General features: G+C 37.7%; 1 protein-coding gene across 1 annotated transcript in view; it reads left to right on the top strand.

Moving 5' to 3' along the window:
* Positions 1 to 23,141, top strand: part of CNRIP1 (cannabinoid receptor interacting protein 1) — a 31,310-nt gene extending 8,169 nt beyond the window's left edge. The window contains exon 4 of the mRNA XM_049856426.1: positions 22,154 to 23,141. Within this exon, the coding sequence (XP_049712383.1) occupies positions 22,154 to 22,318 (165 nt within the window). The 3' untranslated portion in view covers positions 22,319 to 23,141. The remainder of the gene's footprint in view (positions 1 to 22,153) is intronic.
* The last annotated feature ends 4,610 nt before the right edge of the window (positions 23,142 to 27,751 follow it).

Consider the following 27,751-nt stretch of genomic DNA (forward strand, 5'->3'; position numbering starts at 1 on the left):
CAGATGGATACTACTGTGTAACCACTACTCCAGTAACGATATGCAACATTTCTATCCTAAAGATTCTCTCATACCCATTTGTACTCAATTCACCCCACCTCAACCCTAGCCCTCTGAGCTTTCTCTTAGTCACCTAGTGCTGCTATAACAAATACTACGAGCAGACGGCTTTAACAAACAGAAATTTATTCTCTCATAGTTTAGGAGGCTCGAAGTTCAAATTCAGTGTGCCAGCTCTAGGGGAAGGCTTTCTCTCTCTGTCGGCTCTGAGAGAAGGTCCTTGTCATCAATCTTCCCCGGTTGAGTAGCTTTTTAGCACAGGAATCTCAGGACCAAAGGACACACTATTCTCCTAGCTTCTTGTTTCTTGGTGGTATGAGGTCTTTCTGCTCTGTCTTTCTTTTATATCTCAAAAGAGATTGACTCAAGATATAATCTAATCTTGTAGGTTGAGTCCTGCCTCATCAGCATAACTGCCTCTAATCCTGCCTTATAAACATCGTAGAGGTAGGATTTACAACACACTGGAAAAATCACATTAGATGACAAAATGATGGACAATCACACAGTACTGGGAATCATGGCCTAGCTAAGTTGACACACATTTTTGGGGGACAGAGTTCAACTCAATCCATAACATTCCGCCCTTTGGCCTCTCAAAAATTCATGTCCTTGTCACATGTAAAACACATTTACTCCATCATATCAGAAGTTTTAAATCAACTGCGAGTCCAAAATCCAATAATTTCACTTGCTGTAAAATTTCAGGTAAATGGAATCATACTGTTAGGTCTGGCTTCTTTCACTTAGCTTAATTTTCTTGAAATTCATCCATGTAGTCGCATGTATCAGAAGTTGGTTTCTTTTTATTGCTGAATAGTAGTTCATTGTATGGATATACCACAATCTACCTTTTTCCCAGTAAATGGATATCTGGGTGGTTTCCAGCTTTTGATATTATGAATAAAGCTGCTGTGAACATTTAAGTATGAGACTTAGTGTGAGCATGTGTCTTCATTTCTCTTGAGTAAATACCTTGGAAGACCCTGTACACCCTTTCAGCTCAGTAATGAGGTCACTCTTGAGGTTCACCCTTCAGCCAAAGATCGAACAGGCCCATGGAACAAAACAAGACATAGGGGCTCACCAGCCCTGGCAGGGACTGAAAGGCAGGAGGGAACAGGAAAGCTGGTAATAGGGAGCCCAGGGTTGAGAAGGGAGAGTGTTGACATGTCATGGGTTTGTTAACCAATGTTATAGAACAATGTGTGTACTAACTGTTTGATGAGAAACTAATTTGTTCTGTAAACCTTCATCTAAAGTACAATAAAAAAATTTTTTAAAGATTATAAAAATAAATACCTGGAAGGAGAATTGCTGAGTTGTAAAGTATATGCTAACTGTATGTGAAATGTCGAGACTATTTTTCAAAGTGGTTGTACCATTTCACATTTCTACCAGCAGTGTATGAAAATTCCAGTTGCTTTGCTACTCAATATATGTCAGTATCTTTAATTTGGAAATGTAGAGGACCTAGAATATCCAAAACAATTTTATTTAATGATTCATACGCTACTCTTTAAATATGCTAGTTTAAGTTTTTCAAAGCTTTTACTCAAAGTTGTTTTGGCTATTCTAGACCTTTTGCATTTTATACAGATTTTAGAATGAGCTTGTCAATTTCTCCAAAATTGTGACCTTAATTAGATTTACATTAAACCTATAGGTCAGTTTGGAGAGATTTGACATTTTAATAATGTTGAGTTTTCTAATTCATTAACGTAGTATCTCCATTTATTTAGATCTTCTTTCTTTCAACAGTATATTAAAGTTCCTTGTACAGATTTTTTTTTAATTTTATTCTTTAGCTGAGAGTTTACAGTGCAAATTAGTTTTTCATTCAAAAATTTATACATAAATTGTTTTGTGACATCGGTTGCAATCCCCACAATGTGTCAGCACTCTCCCTCTTGCCCTTTACATCCCAGGTTCCCTGTGTCCATTCCTCTGGTTTTCCTGTCCCTTATAGCCTTCTTGTCTTTCCTTTTGGGAGGGTGTTGCCCATTTGGTGGTGGTGACTGGGCACCATCTAGTTCTTCTTGGCTTAACCTGCTGGAGGCTATGGCTTATGTGGTCCATTAGTCCCTTGAACTAACAGATTTTTATATATATTTCGTTAAACTTATCATTAAGTGTGTCATATTTTTGAATGCTATTGTAAATGGAATTATTTTTTATTGCTAGTATATAGAAGTAGAATTGATTTTTTACATTGTTCTTGAATTCTAAGAGCTTACTAATTTGTTTTTAGTCCTAATAGCTTTTTTTTTTTTTTTTTGGTAGACTCTCTAGGATTTTCTACATAAGTTCTCATGTCATCTGCAAAAAAAAAAAAAAAAAAAAATTTTTTTTTCTCCTTCCTTTCCAGTCTGTGTTCCTTTTATTTCTGGCATTTTGTTTGTTTGATTATGATTTTAATGGCTAGGACCTCCAGTATGATGCTAGATAGAAATGGTGAGCGCAGATGTCCTTGCTCCTTCATTTTAGGGGGGAAAGCATTCCGTTTTTTAACATTAAGTAGGCTGTTAGCTGTAGGGTTTTTTTTTTTTGTGAAAGCCTTTTATCAGATTGAGGAAGTTCCCTTTTATTCTTGGTTTCCTGAGGGTTTTTATCATGTTTATTTTGTAGAATTTTTTCAAATACTTTTTCCCCACCTTTTCAGATGATCAGATGATGTTTTCTTCCTTTGTTTTATGGTAGATGCATCGCTTTTTCTTTGTTGAACCAGCCTTGAATTCCTGAGATAAAATCCTATTCGGTCACGGTATATTCTCTGTTATGTGTGGCTGGATTTGATTCACTAATATGTTATTGAGGATTTTTACATCTATTTATGGAGGATATTGGCCAGTGGTTTTCTTTTCTTGGAATGTCTTTGTTTGGTCACGGTAATGCTGGCTGCATAGAATGATTTGGCAAGTGTTTACTCTTGTGTTTTCTGGAAGAATGTGTGTAGAATTGATGTTGTTGTTAGTTGCCAAGAATGTGTGTAGAATTGATGTTGTTGTTAGTTGCCGTCCAGTCAATTATGACTCATGTTGACCCCATGTGTGCAGAGTAGACCTGTGCTCCACAGGATTTTCGAGGCTGTGACCTTTTGGAAGAAAATTGCCAGGCCTTACCGATGTGCCTCTGGGTGGGTTTGAACTACCAACAGCTCAGGTAGCAGTCCAGCACTTAACTATTTGTGCTATGCAGGGACTCCTATAATTGGTATTACTCTTTCTTAGTGTTGGATAGAATTCACCAGTGAAAGCATGGATTTTCCTTTGCCTGAAGGTTTTTAATTACAAATTCAATTTCATTAATTTATATTGGACAATTCGGGTTTTATTTCTTGAGTTAGTTTTTGTCATTTGTCTTTCAACTCATTCATCTATTTCAATTAAGTCATCAGGCTTATTTTAAAAGTTGTTCATAGTAATCCTCCATCATCCTTTAATGTCTGTAGAATTTCCATTAATGTCCACTCTTTCATTCTTGATATTCATAATTTCTTTTCTCCCCTGATAAGTCTAGCTAGAGATTTATCAATTTTATTGGCCTTTGCAAAAACCCAGCTTTGGTTTCATATGCTTCACTGTCCATTTTTCTATTTCACTGATTTCTAGTTCTATTTTTATTTCCTTCCTTTGTATGAGATATTTTGATAAGGTGTAACATAAATTAAAAAAAAAAATTGCCATCAATTCCAACTCATGGTGACTCCATGTGTGACAGAGTAAAACTGTTCCATAGGATTTTCTTGGCTGTAACCTTTACAGAAGCAGATCACCAGGCCTTTCTTTGGCACTGCAGGGTGAGTTTGAACTGCCAACCTTTAGGTCAGTAGTTGAGCACAAACCATTTGTACCATCTAGGTATCTCAGGTATAATACGTTGTTGTTAGATAGATGCCATTGAGTCCCTTCCTACTCATACAGAATGAAACACTGCCAGATCCTGTGCCATCCTTACAATTGTTGCTATATATATATATATAATTTTTTTCTTTTTTTATATGTATGTACTGTATGTATGTACTGTATCTATAGTAGTATACTGTATAGTAGTATACTGTATCTATAGTAGTATACTGTATCTATAGTAGTATACTGTATCTATAGTAGTATACTGCATCTATAGTAATATGCTGTATCTATAGTAGTATACTGTATGTATAATACACATATGGTAAAATTCTCCCTTCGTCTATTGTACAGTTCTAGTTTTAAATAGTTTGACTATGATGCACCAAGGTGAGATTTTCTTGTGTTTTTCCTGCTCGGGCTCATTGAATTTCTTGAATTTCTAATGTTTTCACCAAATTTGGGTTGTGGTTGTTTGTTTACTGTTATTTTGTTAAATATTTTTTCTATTCTTTTCTTGTAGGACTCCACTTACATATATGGTGTACAACTTTATATTATCCCACAGATCTTTGAGGCTGTGTACATTTTCTTTGAAGTCCCTGGGTAGCACAAACATTTAAGAGCCCAACTACCAGATGAAAGGTTTCCTGGTCCCACCCAGAGGCTTCTCAGAAGACAGGCCTGATGATCTGCTTCCAAATGTCCACAGCCTTGAAAACCCTGTAAAAAACTAAACCAAACCCACTGCGGTCGAGTTGATTCTGACTCATGGAGTAATTCTATTCTGCACAATTGGGGTCGACATGAGTCAGAATTGACTGCACGGCAATTAACAACAACAACATTTTTCTTCAATTTTTTTTATAGTTCTTCTTGTTAGATATTTTCTATTGATATATCTTAAAGTTCATTGATTGTTTCTTCTGGCATTTCCTGTCTGCTGTTGAACTCATTTTCTGAATTTTATTTCTTATATATTTCAGCTCTAGAATTTTTATTTGTATTTTTTATAGTTTCCATTTTTCTATTGAGATTTCCTGTTTGAGATCATGTTTTCTTTTACTCTTTTGAGCATGTTTATAACTGCTAATTTGAGACCTTTAACAAATCCGATATCTGGCCGCATTCAGAGTAAGTTTCTATTGACTGACTTTTGCCCTGAATGTAAGTCTCACTTTCCTGTTTCATTAAGTATCTGGTGATTTTTCTTAGAAACTAGACATCGTGAATAATATCACCTTTAGTTTGTTTTATTCTTCTGAGCATTATTGTCTGTTTTCACTCTAGCAGGCAGTAAACGTTCCTGAAGTCAAACTGCAAACTCTGTCTTTCTAATCAGTGTGCAGCAGCTGTTGTCTATGCTTCATTTTGTCAACTTCCACTTGCTGCGTTTTAAGCCTTGCTCCCTGGAGGTTTTCTTTCTTTCTTTCTTTCTTTTTTAATTGTGGTAAAAATATATATAACAAAACATTTACCAATTCAGTAACTTTTACATGTACAGTTCAGTGACACTGATCATGCTCATCACATTGTGTGGCCTTTACCACTACCCTTTTCCAGACTATTCTACCACTATTAACAGAAACTCCATGTCCCCTAAGGAATGACTCCCCTGGGTGTTTCTTTTGTGCACATGGAGTTTAGCAGTCAGTCAAGGAATTGGATTGGTACACTGAGATTTTGGGACTCAACTTACCCTGAAACCAGCTGCTTTCCTAGTCTTGAGCTCTTTGCTTGGATACCTCAAGCCAGTAAGGCTCTAACTTCTCAGGCTTGGGAATGTGCTCAATCAAAAGAAGCAGTAAACTCACAAATCTTATTCAGTAAATTTTCTCTTAAGGATTGACTCTTTTGTGGTTTCTACCTGCTGTTTCTTTATTTTGTTTTATTGTTGTTGAGAATGTACACAGCAGAACATACACCAATTCAACAGCTTCTACATGTATAATTCAGTGACATTGATTACATCCTTCAAGTTGTGCAACCATTCTCTCCCTCTTTTTCTGAATTGTTCTTCCTCCTTTAACATAAACTCACTGCCCCCTAACTTTCCTATCACATCTTGCGAGTCACTGTTGTCAATATGATCCCATATAGATAGTTCTTAAAAGATCCCAGTGCTCAAGGCAGACTAGTTGAGCTAAACTATTGTTTGGTTTTAAGAAGACTTCAGTGGGTATTTTTGGTTTGTGGTTTTAAGATTTTTTTCTCAGGGGAATAGTTTCAGGAGTTTATCCAGCCTCCATGGCTTCAGAAAGTTTGGAATCCATGAGAATCTGAAATTCTATTCTGTATTTTCCCCCTTTCAGTCAGGATTCTTCTACAGAATCTTTGATCAAATCGTTCAGTAATGGTAGCCGGGCACCATCCAATTCTTCTGGTCTCATGGCAAAGGAGGCAGTTGTTCACAGAGGCAATTGGCCACACATTCCATTTTTTCCCCCTATTCCTGAATCTCCTTCTCCCTCTGTTGCTCCAGGTGAATAGAGACCAATTGTTGTATCTTAGATGGCCACTTGCAAGCTTTTAAAACTCCAGGCACTACACATTGAACTAGGATATAAAACAGAAGCACTAAACACGATATTAGACCAATTAACTGAGATATCCCATGAAACCATGATCCTAAACCTCTAAAGAAACCAAATCCTTTTTTGAAAAGTCCTGTACTTCTGCCATTCAAAAGAATGTAGAAATTCTTGCCTTATTTTCCATGATTGTGGGGTTTTTTAGTTGTATATTTTAGTTTTATGTAAAATGTTAAATGTCATCTTAAATCATTTGTAAAATGATGTACAAAATAAATATATAAATAAAGGTTGAATGACAGAAAAAGTTAAATCATAAAATCTAAAATTATAGAAAAACCAAAATAGACTCTCAACTTTATAGAAAAATAACTCTTAATTTTTAACAGAAGAAACCATAATGGAAAAAGAGACTTACACGTGACTGTTTCTACACAATGGAAAAAGGAAGATAAAGCAATAGTGAGAAAGATTTCTAACAGATATGACAGAAATTTGATCTATATTAAGAGTCTGTATGATTTTTTTTTTAAATACTAAAGCTTCAATAGAAAAATTAACAAGACATGATCCAGCCCTTTCCACGAGAAGAAAAAAATACAAAGTTAACATGTGGAAGTGATCATTCTTGCAAGTGATGGTGCAAGGTACTCTAGAAAATCTATTACTTTTGAAAGTACTTCTCAATGATATTATAATTATAGTAAAGCCAGTAGACTTCTTTATCGTTGGTAATGTTATAAAGTGGTACGTACAACTCTTTAAAACACAAAATGGCCAGATATGGGAATAGCTCAGTAATTTCATTCCTACTGAGGTAGAGATCTATACAAAATTATTCATGTGAGCACTTTTTATGGTGGGAGAGAATTGACATATCTGAGGTCTAATATTTCTGATACATAATTAGAGAATCTTATGTCACCATTAAAATTGTCTAACAATGAAAATGTACAAATATGTATGAGAACAATTTTGTGTTTAAAATGATAGCAAACTACAGAATGTACATATATGGAAGGTAAGCTGAAATGATGAACTGAGTCAAAATGTAAGGAGTATGGCTGCTTTAAAAATTACTTGCTCAAGTTTCTGAAACTCATGTTGCTACTTCACTTTTTTTTAATCACGGGTGCCCTTTAATATTCTGTGATGCATTCCCAGCTCATCTCTCTGTGCTAAACCAAAAAAGAATCCTACAGGGATTTGTTGGATTCAGTCCTATTTGATGAGATCCTAAATGGCAGTAATTGAGAATCTGACTTTCTCCAGAAAATAACTAGTATTGCACCTATAATGATAAGTTTGGAATCCTTTATACCATGTTAAAGCTGAAAGTATCCTTAGAGATCAGATAGTAGAATTCACTTAAATCGGCATTACAGAAACCAAGGCCAGGGAGTTGGGATTTGACCATAATTACAGAGGTAGGTAGCATCCAAATATCTTGCAACTTCTAGTTCTACTTTTCCTTAGCCCCCTCCCACCCCCCACATGCATACCACTGACGTTTCCCTTGATGAACTAAAACCAAACCAAACCCAGCCCACTGCCATCAAGTCGATACCGACCTATAGCGACCCTATAGGACAGAGTAGAACTGCCCCATAGGGTTTCCAAGGAGTGCCTGGCAGATTTGAACTGCTGACCTCTTGGTTAGCAGTGGTAGTACTTAACCACTACGCCACCAGGGTTTCCCTTGATGGACTAGTGAAGTTAAATAGTCCATGAACTTGACTGGATTCACCTACTTGATTGATTGGACATAGTCATCTCAAGGTTTCAGTGGTGTCTGTGAGAGTGTGGTGTTGTCTATGATGTTATTTGTAATGCCAAAAGTTTGAAATATTGATGACTTTAAGAATGTCATACGAAGTGAGAAAGGCCATCTAAAGGTTTCACCACTAGAATGAAAATTTGAACTTAGCGTTAGAGCTGTTGACTTGATCAGAAAACCTTCTTTAATTTCAAATGCTTTTCTTAGAATTAGTCTATTACAGATAAGGTACAAACACATGGCCAATACTCAAACTGGGAACTGTGAGATCATTGTTAGATCAACTAGCAATCATCTCCTTCTTCTAGAGGTGAAAATTACAAGTAAAAACCTAGGCTTTACTGCTAGGACCCGGGATTTGTGAATTACACTTTAAAGACTACACTTTGTTCTGTAACATCCCCCCAAAGCATCTAGTAGTTAATAGATTCTCCAACCTTCTAGCAGATGCCTGAACAGGCATATAAAACTTATTGTAAGTAATAAAATCTTTCTTTTAATGACTTAATCTAAATCATTCTCACTTAAAAAAAAAAGAAAAAAACTCCTGTACTTCAGTCATTCAAAAGAATGTAGAAATTCTCACCTTACAGATCAAACTAGGAGGAAGTTTTTAATCAAGTCCTTTCTAAATTGTTCTTCTTAAGCTTCCAACTAGTGTTTTATTTACACCTGGAGCAAAAGAAATGTGAACCCACCCTGGTAAGACCAGAGGTCCAGAAGGGAGCAGCCACCTCAGAAAACAGACAGAGGAAGTCATAGATAGCTCTGTTCTGTCTAGCCCGTGCTGGCTCAGAGAGAAGGCAGGAGGACCCCTCTCCTGCCCTGCGAGCACTTGGAAGAAGGTACAGTCTCGTTTATATTGGCCTCCTCAGCACTTGACCCAGTACACAATGCATGTTAAATGAAAGGATGAAGTCTAATTATATATGTTATTCTTGATATACTAGGAGGGGAAGGATACTGCTTTGATATGATAAGAGGTTTATTTTGATCCAACAGCACTTTCTTGGTTGTGACTTGCAAATATATTCTCCCAGTCTGTGACTTGTCATTTCATTTTACTAACAAAGCCCTCTGCAGACTAAAAGTTTTAAGTTTTGATGAAATCCAATATAGCTTTTTTTCTTTTATAGATTATACTAAGACCCCCTAACCCTAAGTCAAAGATTTTCTATGTCTTTTATAAGTTTTATAGTTTTTTTTTTTAATGGTTAAATAGAGCTGTAATCCATTTTGAATTCATTTTTGTATAAGGTGTGATGATCTTTTCTTGTGATGCTTTTATGACATTAAGTTCACAGGATCTGCATAACTACCCTATTGAAATTTCGTATGTGAACTATTTCCACATCAATTTAATTATTCTGACGGTGTTGGAATATCTGAAGGTTGTAGGGCTGCTATGAGTCAGAATCGACCTCCCGGCAGTGGATTTGGATTTTGGGTTTTGAATCTCCTTGAATTAATCTTTAGAAATCATTTTAGCCATTTTCTCTTACTCTTTAGATCAAGGCTTCTCAACCTTGGTACCATTGGCCATCAGGACTGCATAAATCTTTGTTGTGGGGGAGCTGTCCTATGCCTTGTAGGATGTTTAGCAGCGTCCCAGTCCCACTAGATGTCAGTAGCATCCCCTCAACCAGTGTGACAACCCAAAATGTCTCCAGATTGTCACATGTCCCCTGGAATGCAAAGTCACCCCTGATGGAGAACTACTCTTCTAGATAACAGAAATAGCTACAGTTTGAGTGCTTACTATATGTTAGGCATGGTGCCAAGCAGTTAACATATATTATCTCCTTTAAAGGAGCCCTGGTGCCATAGTGGTTAAAGGGCTTGGCTGCTAACCGAAAGGTCAGTGGTTTGAATCCACCAGTTGCTCTATGGGAGAAAGATGTGGCAGTTTGCTTCTGTAAAGGTGACAGCCTTGGAAACCCTATCGGATAGTTCTACTCTGTCCTATAAGGTCACTATGAGTCAGAATCGACTTAACAGCAATGGGTTTTGGGTTTGGTATCCCCTTTAATCCTCAGTACTTTTCTATGAAATAGGTATTCTCCCCATTGTATAGATGAGGGACCTGAGGCTGTGCATTATAGATTCTCACAGCCAGTGAGTGGCAGAATCAGGATTCAAAACCAGTGAGGACTGACTGCAAAATTAGTACCGCCCTTAAATGATAAACTACTCCGACTCCAGGAAATTAATAGAAATATTTTGTTAGTAAACTAGGGGGAAAAAAAAAAAAGACAACCTCACTGGGATTTTAATTGCATCATATCTCTAAATGAATTGGGGACACACCACCATACTTACCATTTTCAATCCTGCTATATATATATTTTTTTTTATCCAGGAGCACTGTCCATCTCTCATTTAAATCTTCTTTTATACCTTTCCGTAAAGTTTGGTTTTCTTCATCAGGGCCTTAGAGTTCCTTTTAAAGATTATTATTTGATGTTTTATATTTCTAGTGCTATTGAGAATAGGATCATTCATATATATTTTCTAAATGGCCAACACCAACATATAGAAAGGAATTGATTTTTATTGCATATTTAGCCACCTTATTGGTTCTAAAGACTTCTCACTTGATTCTTCTATACTACTACTATATAGTATTATATATATATATAATATATATATATAATATAGAAGTATACTTCCTGACTTATGATGGGGCTTCGTTCCAATGACTGTGTCGTAAGTTGGTTCTGATGTAAGTCAAATCTCTCTTTTTTTTTTCTTAGTTTTCATTACTATTGTCTTTTATTATCAATATCTTTATAAGGCTCATCTTAATTTGTCTCTGGGGGTTGGAAACATTACATATTAACTTACAGATAATGACATCGGCAAAATACGGCACAACATGTAATATGTGATGTAATATGTAGCACATATTACTAATGGTAAGATGTAAAAAAAAAAAAAAAAAAGGACGGTCATAAGTGTGGTTTGTCATAACTCAAATATGTCCTAAGTCAGGAACTACCTGTACATACTTATATCATTTACACATAATGACCAAATTATCTGTTAATTTCTAATGATTTTATCTATATATAATTTCTCCATTCCTCAACCATAAGGGTGGGGAAAGACTTTCTAAATTAGATTTTATGCTTTATTGCATTTATTATAACCTTCATCATAAAGTTCATATGCACTTTGTTCCTGATGATACTTGCTTGTTGGACCAAAATAAACCTCTTTATCATATCAAAGCAGTATCCTCTCCATCCTAGGATACCAAGAATAGCGCATGGAATTAGACTTCAAAGGAAATATTAACTTGAAACAGAACAGCAGATACTAAAGTGGTCAGACACTGTAATGAGGTCCCAGTGGGCCCATGAGCTAACTTTTAATTGTTCATCCTTTCATTTAACATGCATTGTGCGCTGGGTCAAGTGCTGAGGAGGCCAATATAAACAAGACTATGAGTCAGAATCGACTCGACGGCACTGGGTTTGGTTTTTTGGTTTGGTACCTTCTTCCAAGTGCTCGCAGGGCAGGACAGGGGTCCTCCTGCCTTCTCTCTTTGTCAGCAGGGGCTGGGTAGAGCAGAGCTATCTATGACTTCCTCTTTCCACTTCCTGAGGTGGCCGCTCCCTCCTGGGTCTCTGGTCTTACCAGGGTGGGTTCATACTTCTTTTGCTCTAGATGTAAAAAAAAGCTTAACTAGAACAATTTAGAAAGGACTTGATTAAAAACTTCTTCCTATCTGTAAGGTGAGAATTTCTACATTGTCTTGAATGGCTGGAGTATGGGATTTTGGTTCTTTTGTTTTTGTTTTTAGTGAAAATGATTTAAGTTTAGTCATTAAAAGAAAGATACCGTAAGTTTTGTTTGTCTGTCCAGGAATCTGCTTCAAAGTTGGAGAGCCTATTAGTTACTAGTTGCTCTGGGGGGATGTTATAGGACAAAGGATCTGTGCGGTCTTTAAACTGTAACTCACGAATCCTGAGTCTTAGCAGTAAAGTTTAGGTTTTTATATATAAGATCCAGAAGAAGGAAAAGGTTGATAGTTGATTGTTTTAACCAATGATCTCGCAGCTTTTGGTTACAGTATCAGCCATGCGCATGTACCTTATCTGTAATAGACTAATTCTAACAAAAGCCATTGAAATTGAAGACGGTTTCCTGACCAAGTCAGCAGCTCTAATGTCAAGTTCAAGTTTTCATGCTAGTTTGGTAAAGACTTTAGATAGGTGGGTTTTATGACATTTTTTAAAGTCACCAATATTTCAGACTTCAGTATTATATATTATATGATAGACACAGCCACACTCTCACAGATACCACTGAAACCTGGAGATGAGATGTCCGGGTACATTCAGTCAATCAAATAGGTGGATCCACCAAAGGGAGCTAAATGAAGGGCGTGCCAGAGCAACTTTTGTGAGTTTAAAATTACTTCAAAGTTGTTACTGTTTTTAATCATTAAATACATTTGAGGGAAACTTCACTGTAGCTCTTCCCTGACACCATACCTCAAAATTTTTTTCAGATGGATCAAAATATTATCTATAAAAAGGCAACTTACAGTAAGTGAAACGAAATTAATCTAATGAAAAGAAATCCAAAGGTAAAAATTGAAAACTCTGATTATTTAAAATGTAAAAATTCTGTCAAACAGACAAAAGGCAAATGATCGTTGGCTAAAAAATACATGTATTTGTAACATGTCTGGTCTCCTAAGCTATGTTGCCTCACCTTGCCACTGCTCATATGGATGTTGCCACTGTCTTTAATAATTTTCCACAGCCTTTCGCTGCCCACAAGAGCCATGAGTTGCCTCCAAAGTCAGGGAGCAGTCAAATGCCATCTGTCAAATGTCATTAGTCTAATGACTTAGACTAAGGGCAGTGATCTCTTTATTCAAACAATTCAAGAGTCCATGGTACTGGGTAGTAAATAAACTGATACCCTATTGTGTAGTTCTCAACTACTGTGTAGCTTCCCACTTAAAAGAGTTTTGTTGACTTATGTCCCCTTCAGTCCCTCCAAGGAAGGAGTCTATGTAGAGAATCTGTCTGGACATATCATCTTAACCACTTTTTATTGGCCCTCTTCAGTGAGAGGATGGTGGAGCGTAGAGGAAGAAGGCAGAGAGGTATCAGAGGTTGCTGAGGCCGTGTAGGATGAGGGCGAGTCGCCATAGGCATGCACTTCAAAGATAAAAGCTAGTCTTCATGGCATTTCTGCCTGGTCTAGCATTTGGCAAGATCTGTAACCGTAATACACAAAGAATTCTTATAAACCAGTAAGAAAAAGATAATCATAGGATGTGGGAAATAGAAAAAAATAAGCAAATGACATGGATAGGCAATTCACAAAAGAAGAACTAGAAATGGCCAGTCAATATTTCAAAAATTGTGATAAAACTACAAATAGCCAATGCAATGCCAATTTTCACCTATAAAACTGGTAAAATTTTAAAAATAGTACCAATTGTTTAGTGCTTATATATTTCCTCATGAAATACAGTGATTTTCTAAATTGATATTGTATCCTGCAGCCTTGCTAAATTCATTTATTAGTTCTACCTAATTTTTTGGTAGGTAGCTTAGTATTTTCTGCATACACAATTGTTTACTTCTAATAGTTTTACTTCTTTTCCGATCTGTATGTCTTTTTTATCCCCCCCTCTTAAGGCACTGGCTTGTACCTCCAATACAATGCTGAGCAGGAATGTTAAGAGCAGACATCTTTGTCTTGTTTCCCATGACAGAGGGAGACGGTTCCATCTTTCACTATTAAGTACGATGTAAGCTCTCTAGGTTTCTTTGTAGATGGCCCTTAATGAGGTTGAAGAAGTTTCCTTCTATTCCTAGTTTGCTGAGAGTTTTTATAATGAATGGATGTTGAATTGTCAAATGCTTTTTCTGCATCTATTGATATGATTATATGGTTTTTCTCCTTTATTTTGTTAATATGGTGAATTGTATAAAATTTCAAATGTTCAACCATCCTTAAGTCCAAAGATGAATGCTTCTTGGTCCTAATGTATTATCCTTATTATATATTGCTGGATTTGACCTTATAATATTCTAAGCAAATAAAAAAATCAGAAGCGAATTTTTTATATAACTTCATGAGGGATTTTTGTCTGTAATTTCCCTTGTAATATCTTTATCAGGTTTTGGTATTAGGGAAATCTGGCCTCGTAAAAAGGACTGGGAAGTGTTCCTTTCTCCTCTGTTGTCTGAAAGAGTTTATTTAGGATTGGTATTTTTATTTTAAATGTTAATATTTATCAGTGAAGTTATTTGGGCCTGAAGTTTTACATGTTGGAAGGCATTTTAACTCAAAATTCAATTTCTCTAGTAGATAAAAGGCTACTGATAGTGTGTTGTTCAAGGAATTTGTCCATTTTATTGAAATTACTGGCATAAGCTGTTCCTGATTTAAGTTCTATAGGATCTGTAGTGATATCTTCTCTTTTATTCCTGATATTGATAATGTGTGTCTTCTCTTTTTCTTCATCAATCTTGCCTAGGAGCTTATCAATTTTAATGAAATTTTCAAAGAATCATATTTTCATTTCAGTGATTTTACTCTATGGTTTTTCCCGTTCTGTTTTGTTGATAGAAATCAATTTCCTTCCTTAATCTTACCTGTACATAATCATTAGAGTGGCTAAAATTGAAAGGGCCTGTAATCCCAAGTGTTGGTGGGGATGTGTAGCAACTGAAACTCTCCTATTACTGGTAGGAAAGTAAAATGGTACAACCACATGGGAAAAGTTTGACAGTGTCTTATAAAGTTAAGCATATTTTATGAGGCCCTAAAATTTCAGTCCTACTTATTTACCCAAGAGAAATGAAACACACATGTTTACTAATAAAACTTCAAGCAGTAAGGAATAATGAGACTTGAAATCTAGTGGGAGATCCATAGGTCACACCATACTAAAAGTCACAGATGCTTCTATCAATGAAACCAAACCAAACCTACCGCCATCAGGTCCATTCTGACTGATGGCGACCCCATGTGTTACAGAGTAGAACTGTTCCATAGGGTTTTCATGGCTGTAATCTTTACAGAAGCAGATAAAAAAAAAAAAAAAAAAATTTTCCCATGGCACTGCTGGGTGCATTCAAACCGCCAACCTGTAGGTTAGCAGCTGATCACAAATCATTTGTACCACTCAGGCTCCTTCTCCTATCAATATAATAGGCTTATTCTGTGCTCCTAAAGTCACTGGATTTGAGAGTCTTCTTATTCTTGGTTAATGTCATATGTTGCCAGTGGAGGTGGGTGGCATGGTGAATGGATAGGAGTACTCTGTGAAATCTGAACCAACTGGTTGTAAGACCACAGAGACAGTTTAAAACACTCTGACCTGCATGTTCTTCATTTGTGACTGAGGACAACAAATGTGTCTCCTATTTAATGACCTACATATTTGATGTCCTCTCCTCCACATTTGGTTGTGAAATAAAAAGTCTTGTAGCTTGTAAGATCACTGTGGTAAGTAAAATGTCCAGTTATAGTGGAATGTCCTAAAAAACATCGTTCACATGACAATCCCTGTGTGTTCTCCCTCAGAGAAAGAAGAAAAATTGTCTGTTAGCCATTATATAGACATTTTGGTATGGTGATAATAGCTTCTAGCTAGGAATTAGAATACCTAGGTTCTTATTCTTAACGGAAACACTGGTGGTGTAGTGGTTAAGTGCTACGGCTGCTAACCAAGAGGTTGGCAGTTCGAATCCACCAGGCGCTACTTGGAGACTCTATGGGGCAGTTCTGCTCTGTCCTATGGGGTCGCTATGAGTCGGGATCGACTCGACGGCAGTGGGTTTTGGTTTTTGTTTGTTCTTAACATTCGCTGACTGTGTGGTCTAGACCTGGGGTGGGGCAAGTTACTTAACTTCTCTGAATCTTAGTTTTTTTCTCTAAAATGTGGATAACAAAACCAGTTACAAAGATCAAGGCACAGTGACATATGTGGAAGTATTGCATAAAATAGAGAGTGCTTTATACAAACACAGGGAACTAGACCTGTGCAAAAATCCCATCATTTTCTTTGAAAGGAACAGTTGGGCCAGGAGAGGGTGGAGAGCCTCTGTAGTTGCTTCTGTTCTCTGAGAAGAATGTCAGTTTTCAAGACCCTGTAAGTTCTTGCTAGATGAGAGAAGTTCTGAGCTAGGTAGGGAGATGCCCAGGAAATAGAACTAGCAGGGAAAGAAGAGGAAGTAAGCTGATGGAAAGTTAAAACAACTGAGGCACGGGAGAGAGGAAAATATATGCATAGTTAGCAGCAGTTAAGTTTCCTTCAACAGGACCTTGGATCCAATATTAATAAAACTGAAGTCGAAGTACGTAAGCATCCCATATCCTTAGCGATGACTCTTGCTGTTGGTGTCAGCAGGCTTCTATTTCGGTCTCCTGTGTCATTGAGATAACTTTTAGATTGAGACTTTCTAAGTTTATCCAGACGGAAGAGCAGCACCTTAAGTTTTTCCTAGCCTGTGGTCATAATCTTCATGGTCGTTTTTTTTTTTTTTTTTTTTTTAATCTTGTTTTGTTTTTGTTTTTACAGGTAGCTTTTACTTGTACCATTTATCTCAAATAAGGTCTCAGCATTGTGGCTCCCACTTACCTAGCATAGTTTCAGGCTGCGTAGCTCAAAAGATTAGCAGTGTTTGAAAAATATTTTTATGACTTAATTCAGTTGTACTTAAAATATACAATGTGCTGTGCTAGTCAAAAAATATTATCCTATAACAATTAGATCTTTAAACTTAAGATACGTACACAGATATACATACACAGGCATATCTCCTTTCAGTACACTTTATTGCATTTCACAGATAAATTGTGTTTTTCACAAATTGGAAGGTTTGTGGCAACCCTGCATCAAGTAAGTCTACAGCCGCAGGGGGAAAAAACATTAATTAGTACTAAATCTTCTTAAAATGTCTTGGTGAATTATACGATAGGATTTCAATTTTTTTCTTATCACCATTACCCTATTGTTATCAAAGCTGTAATATATGTTTTTCATCTAAGTGTGTGTGTTCTTAATAGAAATGTATAGGAAGCCCTGGGTTTAGGTGTTGTATATATTACATTTTGAGGGATAATAGATCCACTTCACCATTGAAAAAATTTTTCCTTGCCATTATAAGGTAGTATGTATTTATTGTAGATAATCTGTAGGAAAAGTAGAAAAAAATAGTCTCTTTTCGTTGGAAGCTCTACTGTTAATATTTTTTTCTATAATTGTTTTTACATATTTGATTTTATAATGTATATACAGTATTGGAACCCATCTCTTTCCTGTTAATATTAAGCATTTTCATCATCAAAAACTTACAATCCATTGTAATAGCTATATAAGACCATCATATGGACATGTCAGTATTTCCATGTCATTCTCCTAATGCCGAATGGATAGATCCTTTCTGGTTACTTTGAAATTTTTGCAAAGTTGATAGATGAATATTATCTCTGTAAAATTTTATTTTTTTAATTACTAATGACATCTGATTTTTTTTTTTTAGATGTTAGCCATTTCTGTTTCTTTTTAACAAGCTGAGTTTCAGTCTGTTATCCAAATATTCTTGGGAATTCTTACTAATTATATAATCTTTCATATTAAGGATATTAACTATTTGGTAACATGTATTGTAAATAATTCAATTTGGCCTACCATTTTTTTCTGATTATAAAAGTAATATTGGGGTACCCAGTTTTGAAAACACAATTAAACACGTAGAAGGAAATAAACCTTATTCTATCCATTTCCAACATTCACATATATAATGTTGTTTAACTGGATTCATACTATGCATTCTTGGTACTCCGCTTAGTTCATGTAACAATGTAAAATAATGGAAAACTTTAATAAATGTTTTACACTTAAAACTGCTATATATTACTCCATCATGTAGAACTGCCATTAATTTAATATTGCCTTAAAGATGGACATTTAGTTTTAAATTTTTCACTGGTATAAACATTGTGATGTTCCTAAGATAAATTATAAAAAGTGGAATTGCTAGACCAAATTTGATTTAAATCACCCTTTAATTTGATTTAAATCATCCTTCCAAAAGGCTGTATAAACTCAATACCCACTAGCAGTGTTTAGAATACCTGTTCCTCCGTAGCTTACCAACAATGAGTATTTCTATTTTTAAAAGATATTTTATCGTGATTTTGGAGAAAATTTACAGTAGCAAATCAGGTTCTCCTGTAACAATTTCTGTACATATTATTCAGTGACATTGGTTACACTTTTCACAGTGTGTCAGCATTCTCATTATTTCCATTCTGGTTGTTCTGTTTCCACTAATCGAGCTTCCTTGTCCCCCTTACCTTTGGTCTAGGCTAAATATTGACTCTTGGGTTTCATTTAGATAATTGTTCAGAGGAGCAAGTACTCATGGTGATGTCATTTATTTTCTGAGTCGCTCTGTCTTTTGGCTGATAGGTTAGCTCTGGGAGTGGCTGGAGTTCCCAGTTTAAAGGGTAACCCAGGTTGATACTCTCAGGGGTTCCTCTAGTCTCTACTGGCCCAGTTAAGTCTGGCCTTTTTTAGGAATTTGAGTTTTGTTCTACATTTTTTTCCCATTCTATCCAGGACCATCTATTGTGTTCCTGATCAGAATGGTCAGTAGCAGTAGCTGGGCACCATCTAGTTCTTCTAGTCTCAAGGTAGGTGAGGCCGTGGTTCATGTAGATTATTAGCCTTGTAGACTAATTTCTTCTTTGAGTCTTTGATTTCCTTCTTTTTCTCTTGCTCCAGCTGCATAGAGACCAATAGTTGTGTATTAGATGGCTGCTCGCAAGCTTGTAAGACCTCAGATGCTACTCATCACAGTAGGATGCAGAACATTATCTTTATGAGCTATGTTATGCCAGTTGCCCCTGCACTGAGACTAGAGTCTATCTATTTTTGAATTAACTTTTAGGCACAGTTTACATATAGTAAATGCACCCATTTAAGTTCATATAATTCAGTGAGTTTGACAATGTAATCACCACCCTAATCAAGACAGAATATTCCCATCACCCCAGAAAGCACCTTCTTGCACTTTTGCATCAGCCCCTTCTCCTCCCCACCCCCTGACCTCCACCCCAGCCCTAGGTAACCACTGATACGTTTTCTGTCAGTATGGATAATATTCTATCACAATAGATTATAAATGTTTTAGAATTTTATATAAATGTAACATAAATACATACATAGAGTGTGTATTCTTGGCAGCCTGAATTCTTTTCCTTGGTGTGTCTTTGAGATCCATCCTTATTGTTGCCTGAATCAGTATGATCCTTTTTTTGTTTTTGAGTAAAATGCCATCTTATGAAAATACCGAAGTGTGTTTACTCATTCACCTGGTGGTAGACATTTAGGTTGATTCTAGTATGGGACTACTTCTACTGACTAGTGCTAAGGAATACTTGTATAAGTCTTTAAGCTGGGACTCTGTAAAAAGAGATACTGTACTTTGTTTTCAAAACTAGGATGAAGGTTTGTGGACTTAAGGTATATCACCCACTGTGTCAAGTCAATTTCCTAAAAGAAAGCCAAATTTTGTTTTGAGATCAAATTAGCAGGATGAGGCAATGGTGCAGGATATAATTTTGAGACATCTTGGAAAGCTGTCTGGAAAGCACCTGACCACCCTCCTCCTGTAGCAGCCGCAATGCATAAGGCTCCTATTGCTCACAGCCCTCCCCCGCTGCCACCACCACGATGTCTTCTGGCTCCTGACAAGTCTAGGAACCCTGCCAAGTCAGTCCCTGTCCCCTCCCATGACGGGAGGGTCAGAGGCGAAAATAACGCCAGGCATCATGCTGTTTAATGCCAGGTCCCCTAAATAGCTCCAGGCTGCGGTCGCAGGGTCAGGCTACTCCACAGGCCACTGGTGCGTCTGCCCAGTGGCCTCTAGGGTATTCTGTGCCCTCTTCTCAGCTACAAGAGAATTGTGAGTATATGACTCAGGAAGATTCTGTGTAGAGATCTGTAGGGCCTACCTTCTTGAAGTAGAATGCAAACTTCTTGAGAGCAAGAAGCATGCCATATACACATTTTCATATGTGCTGGGTACATAGTAACCATCGAGTCAATTCTGAGTCATAGAGACCCTATAGGACAGAGTAGAACTGCCTCAGGGTTTCCAAGGCTGTCATCTTTACAGAAGCAGACTGCCACATCTTTCTCCTGTGGAGCAGCTGGTGGGTTCAAACTGCCAACATTTTGGTTAGCAACCGAGCACTTTAACCACTGTTTCACCAGGGCTCCTTATGGTACATAGTAGGTACTCAAATATGGTTTTGGATAACGTATAATCTAAGCCTGACACACGGACTGTTGTTTATAAATACCCATTAAGATCAGAAAGTTGAAGTATGGTCTTTAACAATCAAATGCTTCCAATAAAATATATTTAGTTATCACCTTGAGTCAAATAGTTTTCCCTGAAACTGTAGCTAATGGCAGAAGAGTAATTGTATCTGTGAAAATGGCGCGGGGACAACGTCTGGCCCCCTGTAATTTCCCATGGGAGAAGGAGTATGAAGATCAATAACCCAAGGCTGATTTCTATGAGGCAGAGGTCAGACATGCTCTTTGCCATCTTTACCAATTCTGACACCAAATGTCCCTCCCACGGCACTCTCTACTTCTCTGCTGCATTCGAGCAATTCATTGCAACGGCCACACAGAACTCGCCATACTCACGATTATGGGGTTTATTAGGGAAATAACAGGTTACAATTCAGGCTCAGGAAGACTCAAGGATAGTTTTTCCATCTAGACAGCCTCTTCCCAGCCATGCTCGTGTGCTCCCTGGCCCTAGGCCTCTGCCCAAAAGCACTTAGCTTTCTCTCTCTGTGGGCCAGGAAGCCTGCCATACCATCTACTGCTGCCAGGTCTCTACCATCTTCAATGTTATAGCTTCCTCTCTGTCTCTGTCTCTCTCTCTCTGTTTCCGGGTTCCAGGAGCTTCTCAGCACAGGGATCCTGGATCCAAAGGATGTGCTGGCTCCCTGGCTGTTCTTCCTTTGTGGTGGTGGGATCCTCTCTTTTTCCCTCCCTCTGGGGTGGCTCATTTCAAGCCCAGCAAGTTAGCAAAACTGACCAGTCTCTTCGGTGAGCCACAATTACCCTATCACACAGTCCCACTCAATGACTTGGGTGGGAGTTACAAGGCCATGGGAGAAAGGCCACACAGAAGTGATCCATCGCACCATAGTATCTTATGCTAAGTTATGTTGTGTGTGTTATTTTGTTCTGTTGTCTTGAGGTAGAAACTAATAGACAATAAACATTTCCTTTTCTCTTCCCAATCCCCTTTCTGTGGCAGGGACCATTTTAATGCAAGCACTAAAATTCTGAGGTTCTGAGAGTATTTTTCAGGAAATTAAACTTGGAATTTAGGAGAGTTTACTCCCACCTGTCTGTCATTGGAGGCTTACATGTTGCTATGATGCTGAACAGGTTTCAGTGGAGCTTCCAGACTAAGACAGACTAGAAGGAAAGGCCCGGTGATCTACCTCTGAAAATCAGCCAACGAAATCTCTATGGATCACAAAGGTCCGATTTGCACCCAATCATGGGGATGGCACAGGACCAGGTAGTGTTTCATTACCTGGTACATGGGGTCTCCATGAGTTAGGGGCTGACTCAACAGTAGCAATCAACAACAACATTCTTTTTATTAAGGGCATCATGATAGCAAATACCACTAGTGCAATGGGAATAAGGTTTTTTAGAGAAAAATGGTTCAGAAAGCTTTTCAGGAAAATACATCCCACATAAAGGAAGATAGGTCTTTAATAAATTAAGCTTTGCAGATGGAAAGAGTAAAACGCATGCTCATTTATATAGCAATCTCTTTCACTGACATTCAGTTTTGTCTATTGCTTGTGGCAGAATGAGGTTTTTACTGGGTGTGTTTCTTTCCCTTCAGTTCACAGATATTGGGACCTTTGAGACAGTGTGGCAAGTCAAGTTCTACAACTACCACAAGCGGGATCATTGCCAGTGGGGAAGCCCCTTCTCCGTCATTGAATATGAATGCAAGCCCAATGAGACTCGCAGCCTCATGTGGGTGAACAAGGAGTCCTTCCTCTGAAGACGAAGGCTCTTTCTGATGTTGCTGGACAATCTCTTAAGAAATCCACTTTTAGGTAAACCAGCACAAGCCTTATTCAAGGCATGCCACACCATTGCTGTACGGATGACCTACTAGCCCCAGTTATTCTGAAAGTGTAATTCCCTGATGCAATATCCCTGACGTAAGAGATCATGACCCACCATCACTGAAAAGATTCCTTTCTGTATTTTGTGCTGGTGATCCTGCAGCCAGTTGTTCTCAGTCCTGCTTGACTGGAGCTCAGTAGAAGTGCCAGTATGTCCTACACTTGGTGGTTGCATTGACTATGATATTTTGGTTTCCAAGTTGAGTGATTCCCCCTTCTTTGTTAAATGTTAAATAATAATAATAATGTGTATGGGTTCTCCCACAGGTAATATGGTAACATGTAACTTGCAACGTTTTCCAACAAGGCAGGCTTTGTGAAAATGTCATACAAACAGCAGTGAATGGGACTCAAGTGTTCGCTTCCTGTAAACAGCTCTGCTTGTTCAGGCAGGAATGATGACAAATGAAAGGACAGATCTTTGATACATAAGTATTTATAACTTATTAAAACTCTCTCAAGTAAGTTAAGGTATTCTGCTTATACCCTAGTGGAAATGGGAAAAATCATTGCTGTGGATCCCTGTTAAGTAAGGTTTACCCCTCTGGCAAGCTACCCTCATGTTCAAACGTGTGTATTGACGGCCTCTCCTGCATTCGTGTCCCTTGAACTTTGTAAATCTGTGTATGGAGCTGTAATCAACTTTTGATATTTCTTAATAAAGGCACTGAAAAGCACGTCCTGGTTGTACTCTTAATTTGGGCAGCAGATATTCTAGCAGGTGGGCTTCTGCTTCAGGCCAGCTCCGCTCAGATCTCTTCGTCTACACTGTAGGCTGAGGGGGATGTATTCGGGCTAGAATTAGCACACCTACTCATAAATCTAGCACCCATCTGACAGTTTGTCATACTGCAGTGGCTTGAGTGTTGCTATGATGCTGGAAGCTATGCCACTGGTATTTCAAATACCAAGAGGGTCACCCATGTTAGACTGGTTACAGTGGAGCTTCCAGACTAAAACAGACTAGGAAGAAAGGCCTGGGGATCTACTTCTGAAAATTAGCCAATGAAAACCCTATGGATCACAACAGATACTGTCCAATAGAGTGCCGGATGATGAGCCCCCTTGGTTAGAAGGCACTGAAGATACAGAGTGGTCACAACAATGGATTGTAGTATACCAACAATCATGAAGATGGCGCAGGGCCAGGCAGCATTTCATTCTGTTATACATAAGATCGCCATGAGTCAGAGCTGACTGGACGGCAACTAACATTCACAGGTCACCTCTGACTGTTAATAGGAGTATTCCAGCTGGGATCAATGGGGCTTACCCAGGCAATCAAAAAAAAAATGCTTGTCCCACTTCTCTCTGCATTCCTCCTTCCGTGGGGACCACTGTCCCATCAGCCAGCTTTGTAGCTGAGCAGTAGGAGGACATGGTGCTGTAACAGTGTACGCATACCAGGGGTGAGACCTTGTGTGTGCTCCCTGAGCACTACAAGGTACCTGGCACAAAGCGTGTACTCCATATTGTTTGGGGATGAATTCCCTAAGAAGGAAACAAACTTCCTTTTGAAAAGTTACTTCCTACTTTGCAACAGTATTGTAATATTTACTTAGATAGCACAGATCCTCTTGTGTCAGAAAACAACGAGAGATTGGAGACTGTTCTTTTGCCACCTGAAGGCCCTTCAAATAAAAATATGCAAGACTAATAGAAATATTTTAAAGAGTGGTTTATTGTAGACTCGGTTTGGAAGGTAGGCAAGCAAAACCTATTCCCCTCTACCTTACCTGCAGTGAGGCTGTACTGCCACCAGGGAACAGCAGGGGTTGGCTTTGGATTAATCATAAATGAGGTTAAAAGAGATCAGTATGTTTCTCAATTGCCCTGTTTTTCAAAAACAATAGTGTCTAATACAACTATGGAGGCCTGGTGCCCAGTGGTTAAGACCTCCGCTGATAACCAAAAGTTCAGCAGTTCAAATCCACCAGCCGCTCCTTGGAAACCCTATGGGGCAGTTCTACTCTGTCCTACAGGGTTGCTATGAGTGGTAATTGACGTGATGGCAGCGGGTGTCCGTTTTGGTTTTAACACAGCTGCTAAATATAAGCATTAATACATTCCTAGTTATTATATTTAAAAACCAGTCCTCAATTATTTAAGCAAACGTTGAGATATTTAGAACTGTGAATTTACTACAGGCAGAGGCTTATGTTTTCTTCCAGAATAGCCAGTAAAAATGCACAGTGATTAAAAATAACAACAAAAAAATCCCATTGCCGTCGAGTCGATTCCAACTCATAGTGACCCTATAGGACAGAGTAGAACTGCCCCATAGGGTTTCCAAGAAGTACCTGGTGGATTCAAACTGCCAACCTTTTGGTTAGCAGCTGAGCTCTTAACCACTGTGCCACCAAGCTCCATGAAGGTTAAATTTCACTGAGTAGAACCGTGTGCTCCACAGGGTTTTCAATGGCTGATTTTTAAGAAGTAGATTGCCAGACCTTTCTTTCAAGGCACTTCTTGGTGGATTTGTATGTCCAGCCTTTCAGTTAGCAGCTGAGTGCCTTAACTATTTGCACCCAGGGACTCCAAAACAAGGAGTTAGACTAGTTGAATTATAAAGTCCTTTAGGACTTATCATCTGTACCTCCAGTCTATATTCCTTAAAAAAAAAAAAAAAAACTCTGTGTGGGTGTGTTTTCCTTATCCAGGGAGGTGGGGAGGAGATGAAGTAAACAGGAAATCTTAACAGCTAATCTGCCATGTTAAATGATCTCTCCTGGCATATACTGTTGTATTTAGGATTGGACTAAAGCCCAGTCTCTCTGGCTACTTCTCATAGCTCTCCTCCTACTCCAGAATTTGAATGCTCAGCTATATCAAGCTGCTGAGTTGAAACTTTGCCTCTCAGCCATCTGGAACGGCTATTTTTATACAAGTTGTAGCCATGTCTCTCTACTTCTAAGCATCAGATGGCTACCCAGAAGCTTGAGGAACTAGGCCATCCTTCTAATTATGATGAAGCCTAAAATCCTTTTGAACAGGCGGAAGAGTAGAAATGCCTTGAATTTATATTTTGTGACACCTCATTTATTGAGAAGTGACTTATCCAGCCATCTAACCTAGCTGGATCACAGTTGAGAACAGAAAACATGCCAAAAAATAAAGAGCACTGTCACGTGTCATAGAGTCCATTCACGAAAGGCTTGGGTCTTTTCTCTGAGCCTCCTGACTCCTGTTTTGGACACAGTTTTAACATGTGGGGTGGTCTGGTTTCTGGCCCTTTGGAAATTAGAAGAAGAACAAAAAGAAAGAGGAGAATTTGTAGAGGTAGGTATATTGTAAATACATTTTTCACAGTGAAGGAGGACAAAGAAAAAATATAAAAAGGAGACAAAGTAAGTGAAAAAGTATAATAAGTAGGGACACAATCTTGTCCTCAACCACAGTCATTGCTATGGCTGTCAAATAAAATGATATACATAACGAAAGCCCTGAGTCAGTTAGGAAGATGATCCATTATCTTCAACAAGGCATTCTCATGGCTCAGTGTTTGAGTTCAGACTCTGGAGCCAATTGCCTTGATTCAAATCTTAGCTCAGTCACTTAATAGCTGTGTGACCTTAGGCAAGTCACTTAATATCTCTGTGCCTTGATTTTCTCATTTGGAAAATGGAGATAATAATAGTACTTACTTGGTAGAGTTGTTGTGAGAAGTAAGTTAATGTACATGAAACATTGAGAAAAGTGCTTGGCACATAAACACATTATTATTTGGTACATTTTGCTTAAAAAGGGAAAAATATGTTTTAAAAAAATCACTAAAAATGCTGAGAAAAATTGAAGGTGCTTAAAGAGATAAAATTCATTTTCCTAGGATAGTCCATGTATCAATTTGAAATAATGCCCAAAGATCGTGTTTCATTTTTATACCAAAAAATTAATGGATGTAGAAATAATATTTTCAACTATTTAAAAATAATGTTTGAAGCAGTGTATCTTCAGATAGGCTAGGAAAAGGATTGTTGCCAAATGAGGCTTCATAAAGTCTCTCTTATAAAGACCCAGTTTTGAATAATATGTAACATAGGTACAGATTCAGAGAGCTGAAAATCTGGTAAAAATCAAGAATGATGTCAAAAGGTCTATTATTTCTTTTCATCCCCATAACAATCCTGTGAGAGACGGAAAAATAAGGTTCAAGTTTATAAGAAACCACCTTATTTGATCCTCAGTTTTCTCATTTATGAAATAGCGATAATAATATTCACTTCACAAAGGGTGTAAGGATATCACATGTAAAGCTCCTTCTTCCCCTCCTCCCCATCGCATTCCTCCTGACAAACATATTTCATTAAAAATGACATCATCCCTACCTCATACTATACAAAAAATCAACTGAAAATGGATCAACAACTTAAATATAAGAGCTAAAACCATGAAACTCTTAGAAGAAAACATATGTGTAAATCTTTAGGACCCGGTATGTAGCAATGGATTCTCAGATTTGACACCTAAAGCACAAGCAACAACAACAAAAAAAATTGGACTTCATCAAAATTAAAAACTTCTGTTCATCAAAGGAAATGATTAAGAAACTGAAAAGACAACCTACAGAATGGGAGAAAATATTTGTAAATCATATATCTAATAAGGGCTTAATATCCAAAATATATGAAGAACTCCTAAAACTCAACAACAAAAAAGACAAGCAAACTAATTTTTTAAAACGAGAAAAGGAATTGAATAGACATTTCTCTAAAAAAAGATATTCAAATAGCCAATAAACACATGAAAAAATGCTCAATATCATTGTCATTAGGGAAATACAAACCAAAATCACAATGAGATACCACTTCATTCCCACTGAAAAAACCAAACCCATTGCCATCAAGTCAATTCCGACTCACAGTGACCCTATAGGACAGAGTAGAACTGCCCCATGGGGTTTCCAAGGAGCTCCTGGTGGATTTGAACTGCCGAACTTTTGGACAGCAGCCATAGCTCTTAAGCACTACGCCACCAGGGTTTCCTCACTCCCATTAGCATGACTATTTTCAGAAAAAAATGGAAAACGGCAAGTGTTGACAAGGATGTGGAGAAATTGGAAAACTCATGCATTGCTGGTGAGAATGTAAAATGGTTCAGCTACTGTGGAAAACGCTTCGATGGTTCTTCAAAAAAAACATAAAATTACCATGCTGTTGGTCTCAGGGAGCATCTAGCTCGATTGGCATAACGTAGTTCATAAAGAAAATGTTCTACATTCTACTTTGGTGAGTAGTGTCTGGGGTCTTAAAAGCCTGTGTACAGCCATCTAAGATACTCCACTAGTCTCACCCCACCAGGACCAAGGG

Source organism: Elephas maximus, chromosome 17, assembly GCF_024166365.1.
Source record: "Elephas maximus indicus isolate mEleMax1 chromosome 17, mEleMax1 primary haplotype, whole genome shotgun sequence".
In the NCBI taxonomy this organism is placed as follows: Eukaryota; Metazoa; Chordata; class Mammalia; order Proboscidea; family Elephantidae; genus Elephas; species Elephas maximus.